Source organism: Misgurnus anguillicaudatus, chromosome 8 (genome assembly GCF_027580225.2).
Source record: "Misgurnus anguillicaudatus chromosome 8, ASM2758022v2, whole genome shotgun sequence".
NCBI classification, from domain to species: Eukaryota; Metazoa; Chordata; class Actinopteri; order Cypriniformes; family Cobitidae; genus Misgurnus; species Misgurnus anguillicaudatus.
Genome location: NC_073344.2, coordinates 5,868,974 through 5,877,515, shown reverse-complemented (window position 1 = coordinate 5,877,515; position 8,542 = coordinate 5,868,974). Strand labels below are relative to the sequence as shown.

At 35.9% G+C, this 8,542-nt stretch overlaps 1 protein-coding gene and 1 non-coding gene across 7 annotated transcripts in view; both read left to right on the top strand.

The window, feature by feature from the left end:
• Positions 1–1,357: 1,357 nt before the first annotated feature.
• Positions 1,358–8,542, top strand: part of shroom2a (shroom family member 2a) — a 58,056-nt gene continuing 50,871 nt past the window's right edge. For 4 of the 6 annotated variants that reach the window (XM_055212483.2, XM_055212482.2, XM_055212491.2 and 1 more), the window contains exon 1: positions 1,358–2,374. In XM_055212483.2, the coding sequence (XP_055068458.2) occupies positions 2,159–2,374 (216 nt within the window). In that variant the 5' untranslated portion in view covers positions 1,358–2,158. Of the gene's footprint in view, positions 2,375–5,675; positions 6,065–8,542 lie in introns of those variants that run through there. The other 2 variants (XM_055212486.2, XM_055212484.2) reach the window with 2 other exon arrangements.
• On the top strand, positions 2,877–2,948 carry trnag-ucc (transfer RNA glycine (anticodon UCC)). Its single transcript has one exon. It is a non-coding gene; the product is annotated as a tRNA-Gly (tRNA).

Genomic DNA, 8,542 nt, shown 5'->3' with positions numbered 1-8,542 from the left:
TACACACATTTTATGGGGTAAGCTAAAGGTCAGTCCCATAGATTTGTGCAAAGCCAGCTGGAAAAGGTTCTTAAACCTGTTTTCACAGGCCATCATGCTTCAAATCAATATAAACATTACATCAATCTGTTCTTTGTTAGAGAAAAACTAAAGCAATAGATCAATGCTGAGAATTTTGAAAAGGAATCCAGGCTTCAGGGGTTGTCCTTGATGATGGTAGATACTTTCAAGGTTGTTGCCAAACATTGTTTATACAAAATGGAAGAGTGTCAAGTATAGCAGCTTAACATTTTAACTAACAATGACTCAGAAACACTCAACATCTCATCACCCCTGTCGTTTTTAAAGAACACCAAGGCATAATGACTTTCAATATAAAGATACTTTTATTATATTTTTTATATGAACTTGTGGTTACAATTTAAAAACATTTTGAGCTGGCAGTACATTTTAGAGGTATACTGTATTACATTTATAAAGTTAGGACAAAAAATGCCCATAGCCTACCAAAGAGTGCAAATTAGGGTTAGGATTATTTTGCATATGCATTTCCTCTGTCAACCACAGATGATCTCTACCCTTTAGGATTGCAAAAAAAGTGTATCTCTATATTGATTATGTATATGTAATCACAAAATGTATGCTTTTAGTTTTTACCGACCACACAAAAAGCTTAGTGTGCATACTATTGTAACATTCCTTTTAAGACTAGTTAGTATTCTATCAGAATTAAACATGTTAGGTAGTTTTACTGTTCAGCACAACTTGAAACAAATTCCACATTTGTACAAAATCCACCTGGCCAGGTTAAGTGAAACGAAAAGCTTGAGTCCATTTTGGGACCTTGCTCTCACACAATTTGAAACGATGAACTGCACAGAGGAATTAAATAAAAACTACCAAAGAGCGCCCTCTATGGGAGGACTACTTGCATGAAACCTTTCGATTCATTGTTTTGTGGGTTTGTGTGTTTATCTTCGTGGCAAATACAAATCTACAAATCTTCTTCATTAAGACAAAAAATAAATTTCTAGATTTTATTTTAGCCTCAAATTTAATCTATTACATGTTTTTATCATATGGCGATGCTGATACAATACACTAGATTACAGCAGAATCGTGTTATGTCTTCCTTGTAAGCACTTATATTTTGCAGTGTTTGAATATGAAGACAATAGAAACTGTTTCCTTTTATTAATACCAGACGTTGCTTAAATATTTTTACATATTTATTTTTAATATTTTTATAACTTATTCGCTTGAAAATGACTGCAGCCGCAAACCGTGAACAGTAGAGGTCGCTGCTGCTACTCATCTGATTTAATGATCAGCGAACAGGTAGATGAGTCTCTCCCCCTCCTGTGCTTGTAATCCATACTAACCCAAAAGATCAGCGTCCTGCCATTCAACGTTTCAGCTTTTGTGCCTGAACTCTAAATTCGTTGTGCGTAGGATAAAAACGTAAATACAAATGTGGTTTCTATTTGAATAGCAATCGGAGAAATTGTAATGTGGCTCCCACGATGGATAAAAAGTGCAGTTGATCCACTTGTTGATTGAATAAGACTCGCGGTTAGCTGACTAGCTCCACATTTAAACCGGGACTGGACAACTGAAAGCTTCAGTATGAACACGTCGAACATATATGACTGATGAGTAATTGGGGTTTACGAGTTGAATCCGAACGGGTGTGTACTCTTAAACCAACGCCGTGAACGTTTTTAATTATTTTTGGAATTATTTATTTTCAATGGCGAGAGAAACTTGTGCCGAATCCTCTGGCTAATGCTAACATAAAGAACCGAGTCAGATACAACTATAAACGGAAACAAGTTTCGTGTTTCTCATTATCGTGTTTTTTTAACAATAGGAACATAAACATAAAAGTTTGGGTTGTTTTGGAAATGTAAACCGCGCCTCCTGTACTATTGCTTTCAAATGATGGACAGAGCCTCGTCCAGAGGAGGAAACAAAGTATCCAAGGAGACATTCATGTATCAGCCAAAGGAGATGATGGGCTCAGCTACCTGTTGCTTTTATATTTTTTTAAACCGCTGACGGTGATGTGGAAAACGATGTAGAATTTGATCTCAGTATTTTTCTTACAAAGAAAGCTGCCATATTCTTCTCTTTTTTTGGAACACAGACTGTGTTTGAAATGGACACGATCAACCAGTACCCTTTGGACTCTAGTAGGTTTCCTGAAGGAGATCAAAGGATCATCTACACTTCAGACAGGTCTGGGAGTTTTGATGAACATCATGCTAATGGAGAGGGATTGAAACTGGTGGATGTGACTCTCTCTGGGGGTGCACCTTGGGGTTTTACTCTCCGAGGTGGACTGGAGCACCGAGAACCTCTTCTTATAACTAAGGTAAATCATTTGCACTTTTAGGGTTAACAAACAATGGGTGGACAAAACAAGCTTTTATTGGTGTATATAACTTGATAATGTCCAGAGTAAGTAAATTCAGGTATTGTTGGTATAGAAATAATATAAATAGTGGCGGGATCGGTGAAACTCTCACTCCATAACCTTAGTAGTTAGTTTCTTAAAAAGTTGATGTAAAGCTATCGATATAACTCTGCCAGTAACACATAATAATAACGTTTTTGTGTGTAAGAGAAACATTTGTGTAAGTAAAGGTAAATTAACGATAATATAACATATATTCCAAGTTATTGTTGTGAATCACATTGTATAGCATGACCACTGTACTAATTTCCAATATTTATATTCCAATACTAATACTTAAATTCTCATGTTTGGGTTTCACATTGAAGGAAATCAGGATGGTAGTATCTGTTGTATTAGTTTCATGTTTGGTAAACAGTTTCCTCACCATTGCTGGTTCACCATTTCAAAATGCTGTATCGCGTTGGTGGTATAGTGGTTAGCATAGCTGCCTTCCAAGCAGTTGACCCGGGTTCGATTCCCGGCCAACGCATACATTATTTTTAATCTTTGGATTTATTGTCCTGGAATCGTTTCAATCTTTTACATAGAGCATAATGTTTAATATACAGTATCTTAACATTTCATAAACTACTTTATGGTTGTCTCAATCCCTCACATTGCATGACATCTGCAAGTCAGTTTCACGGAGAAACCATTCTTGGCCAAGATTATTGGATATGTCGACTGTTTTTCCATGCGTAAATGATACTAAATGGACCTTGAATAGTGACAAGCTGTTACTTTCTGCTTTATTTACAAAATTCAACTTCAGCTACAACACTTCATCTGTGGCTTTGACTGTTTGGATAAGTTTGTCACAATTTATAGAGAGACAACAAGCATGGGCAATAAAAGCAACAAAAAATGCTTACAATTTGTACTTGAGTGGAACAGACAGTGGTTTCTCTTTGGGTTTTTACACCCAAATGCCTATAAAGTTTGTTGACAATACAAGGAGTTTATTATCTTGTGAGACATTCTGCTATCTGAAGTAATGAGAGTACATTAATCCATTTACTTTTTTGGCCATTGTAAGGCATTTTGTTGTGAGAATTATAAAGACAATTAAAAGAAAACTTTATTTTCCACTTTAATGAGATCCCTTTTCAGACCAAGTGCCACATTGACGCTCACGTAATACTCGCAAGACACTCACTTAACCCTAAACTCTGATTACACATGAGATTAAGCGAGTATCTGGCAAACACAAGCGTCTCTTTTATCATATACCCTTTTGAAGCGTCTGCAGCAACCTCGTATTTTGAAATCATGCGTGATGCACATAGATTCACATGACACGCCGAACACATATTTTGAAATGACGAGCCACACACATACATGCGCCCTTGCAAAAGATATCACCAGCCGCCACGTTATATATCTGCCACATTTGTTTTAACTAAATAAAAACAGAAATGTTTCAACATAAATCACGTTGCTGATTTAGACTGGATTTGGATCTGCAGATTCCCAACAAATGAGAAATTATGCATTGAAGCATTAAAACCATAACACCAAATTTACACCAAATCCAATTCCAAAGTTGATTTACTCTGAGGGCAGCTGACGATACTGTAACGATCACAACCTTCTTAAACAAGATGCCATGTAATCCGAGTGTGTCATTGATGCCCAGGCGCTCTGAAATTTCTTGTGTGCCAGGGAGTGGGAACAACTCACTTACTGGTTTTAAACTCCTGCGGCCATTACAAGCTCCCTCATGCCAGGAAGCCCTCAAGCTCCCTCATACCAGGAAAAGCATGCAATGCACGTTGGTGTCGCAAGTGCGGGTTATGCGGGAATGTTAATGTGAAACTATAATGATAATAATAATAAAAGCATAACAATAATAACAATTTGAAACACTAATGAGCAAAGACTCACTATCGGCCATATATCTCACTATCGTTGATAGTGTCTGTCGGCACAAACTTAGTCAGCTGTATGTTTTTATGGACTACGTCACAGTTCGCTGCTGATATGATTGTAATCTAACTAAACCACAGAAATAAACTACTATTATTGTCTTGTGTAGGCGTGTTTGTGCTCTTTTACACTTAAAATATTAAACGTCTGATTCTACATGGTCTGTTTAAATGTCTTTGTATAGAAAGAATTTTTGGTGTGGTGCATGTAGTCACTCTCTATGCTATGTAGGGATGCATATCAATTAATCGTGATTAATCTATAGCAGAATAAAAGTTTTTGTTTACATCATATATGTGTGTGTACTGTGTATAATAACTTTGTATAGTTAAATGCACATACATGCATGTATATATTTAAGCAATGTTTACATATGTATATACATTTGTATATTTATGTATAATTTATGTTATATATAAATATAAATACTTAGTATATAAATATATTTTTTTCTTAAAATTATACATGCATGTGTGCATATTTATATATACATAATTATTATACACAGTTCACACACATATGATGTAAACAAAAACCTTTATTCTGCTATAGATTAATCGCGATTAATTGATATGCATCCCTAATGCTATGTCATTTCTTTAAAGATTGCCAAATAATAATTGGCAGTGGATATATCCTTGTTTAAAATTATTGTCTTTTTATAAAACGGCTAGTTCCAGTCCTTGATTCTGATTGGTCAATAGGTGTGCTTTATTCACAATAAAACACTGCTATGACCACTTCACCCAACGGTTCTATTTAATATCACTGCGCCCTTAGCAACACCCTTAGCAACACATAAACATATAATGAGACAAAGTCTGAGAACAGTTTGTTGTTTTTATTTGAGCTTTCATGTTGTTGTTCGCAGTCAGGGACTATTTTTTCTAGCGGAAGGAATGCTTTTATTGATTTAACTTCATGAAAGTTGCACTAATATTTTTTTTACTTTAATATTGTGTGGCAACCATTTTATAAAAGCGGTAGGGTACTCGAGGCAAGTGCTGTATCGTGAATAAGTAACGGCTGAAGGGGTTGCAGGCACTCCGCTTCGCGTCGTGCCTAACAACGCCCTTCAGCCGTTACTTATTCACGATACAGCACAGCCTCTCGTACCTTATTGCTTACATATAGTCTGTTTTGTAGCTTTATGCTTTTGGGGATGATACTTTGATCACTTGCTGGCTCTTGAAACTTTTATTGAACAGTGACCGAAACTTTTTGTGTGCTTTTCTGGTTACTTATCAACTCTGAAAGACCTTGTAGATAAATACGGCAAGTTTACATGCTCTATTTCAGTGTGGAATTTGCTGGTGTCTTTCGTGAATTGTGTGTAGTTTTTTAAGGCAAATTTAGTTCATTCAGCATTTAGAAAAGGCAGAACTTTACAGTGCTGTAAGCTCTGGTGACCACCTCTAAACTGTACTTTAAATAAATGCGCATGTGACTTTCAAAAGTAAAATTCTTGCTTTAGCTAAGCTCTAGAATATCAAGTTGTGACGTTTGTTGGAATAAATACTTGGATTTGTTAGCACACACCTTTAAAGGATAGTTTGCAGATTGCAAGGCTGAGTGGATCTGTGGCTTTTCATGTCTTTGGAAGTTTTTTCATCAGGAAACATTTCGATGTGCCCTGAAGATACCGTCACACTTCAAGAGTCGGTGAGAGCAGTTAATAATGTACTGAAGCTTTTTACCCCCCTTGTTGAAACCCTTAAAAGTTTCTTGTTTTTCCTAAAGGATCATATGATGGCAGATCTTGCTGTAAATTAACCTTTGCACCTGTTTTTAGAGATTTCAGTTTAGCTGTCTGTCAATAGTGACTGAGTTCTTTAAATGTATTTGCTAAATTTGCTTAATAATAATTTGCTTAAGCATTTGGCAAAGGTGGAATATTGCCACCAACTGGGCTGGAGTGTCATATATTTAAGCTCTCAACGGAAGAATGTACGGGTGTGAGGCGTTTGGAACAATAGGTCCACAAGTTTACAATGAATGATAAAACGCCTGTTGGAAAGTATTTTTGTGTGAGCATATCAGTGAACACCCCTGACCACTCGGTGAATTTCACGTCTTTGTACACAAAAGTTTAATGCATTTTAGGAAGGATTGTTCCAGTGCACCTATGCAGCCATTGTAGAGGTGGGGGGTGATACACAGAAACTGAAAATTCACGGGCCAGCCAAAACCATTCTATTTCATCATAAACAATCTGAAAACAGGACTTTAAGTGTAAAATACCAAACTTGTCCTTTAAATTTCTTGCAAAAACAGACTTGCTTCACAAGACGTCAATATGTCACCAGCAGTCATGGGGATTACTTTTGTATTGGATATATCAGCTTTTGAGCTCTCAAAGTCTCAAACATATCGGATGGCCTCATGATCAGTAAAAACGTAGAGTATGCGTGTTCTTTATTTATAACAGTTCCTTGAACTTCATTTATTTTTCGTTCTTCTTTTATTTAACCATTATTACATTATATTAATACCGCTAAAAAAGCTTACACTAGAAAATGTAAAAAAATAAATAGCTGGTACTGTTACTGTACTAGATATTGCATTTGATAATACTTTAGTAAGTTCTTTTTGGTGTTTAGTCATTGGCTATGAAGATGGATGGATGGGTAGATAGATTAAATTGATTGATCAAACGATAGATTGATGGGTATATAGATATTTATACAACGCGAGATGACAGGCACAACAGCTTTCTCTGCAGTTCAAAAAACTGTTACCTGCCTGGGATTGGGCTTGTATTACAAACAATGTGCTAAACTGTTGTCTACAAATATCACATTATTTAAGGTGTAGTGCACTTCGTCCTGGAAAAGTCCTTGTACGTGCTGTGCCCATCCGCTGACCTGCATCCTTTTTATTGCTGGTAAAAGGATAACATACAAGGGTCTAACCAGAACAAGTCAAACCAGAGACAAAAAGTCCTGGTTTGACTTGAACAACCCTTGTATTGTGCATGTTCCTGACAATTTGATCAGCCAACAACATTACTAAGTCCATTTTTTTTTTATTCTGGGCACATTTGCCTCTTGTACTTAATCTGCCAGTCTAGCACAACTTAAAAAATATATATTATTAAGGTTTCTGTAACATAAGAATTAAAAAAATTATGTCTTAAAAAGTGAACATTCTCAACTGTGGAGCAGATGTCATTTAGAGCATTTGTTAAAGGGATAGTTCACCCAAAAATGAAAATTCTTTTATCATTTACTTACTCTCATGTTGTTACAAACCAGTAAAAATGTATTTGTTCTGATGAACATAAAGGAAGATATTTCGAGTAATGTTTGTAACCAAACCGATCAGAGTTACAATAGTAGGATAAACAATACTATGGAAGTCAATGGGGCTTATGATCGTTTTCCTCAAAAATATCTTCCTTCATATTAATCAGAACAAAGAAATGTATACAGGTTTATAACAACATGAAAGTGAGTAAATAATAAAATAATTTTCACTTTTTGTGTGAACTACCCATTAAATTGGTTCAATAATTATTCTTACAGTGATATGGTCTGGAGGTTTGTACTCACCTTTGTGAAGTAAAAATTTTATGTTCACGTCTGGATTTTATCCATCCTCCAGACCTCCATTCATCATGTGACAGACATCTGTTAATGATGCGACAATTATATGCTGACAAGTGTAAGGAACTTCAAAAGGCCTAGCTGTCTGTTCCCTAAGATATATTTTAAGCACATTTTAAAAGTCAGACGCCTTTACAAAAGAGAACATGATAAAAGTTTAAGGACTGATGAACAAAACCCAAAGGCAGACCAGTTTAGGGTTGTAGGAAGCGTAAACAAACACAACAGTTAAGAGACATTACAGCAATGACTTATCACAGCCACACAAGTCCAAGGTTGAAATTAAGTTGTTTTGTCAGGGATAATAGACTGATTGCAGACTCCTGTTAAGTTCATTACCACTATTTCACAGTGTAGTTATTTATTTTCCAACTATGTGTTTTTTAGTGGATTGTTTCACTACATTCTTTGAGATTCCAAAGGCAAACTGGCAGTGCCAGGAACAGCACAGGAATGCTGGAGCTTTGTTTGATTATCCAAATGCAGTGAATTATCTTTGACAGCCTGAAGCCTGTGGACTTGCATGATACAGCATCTGGGATAAATTTCGGTA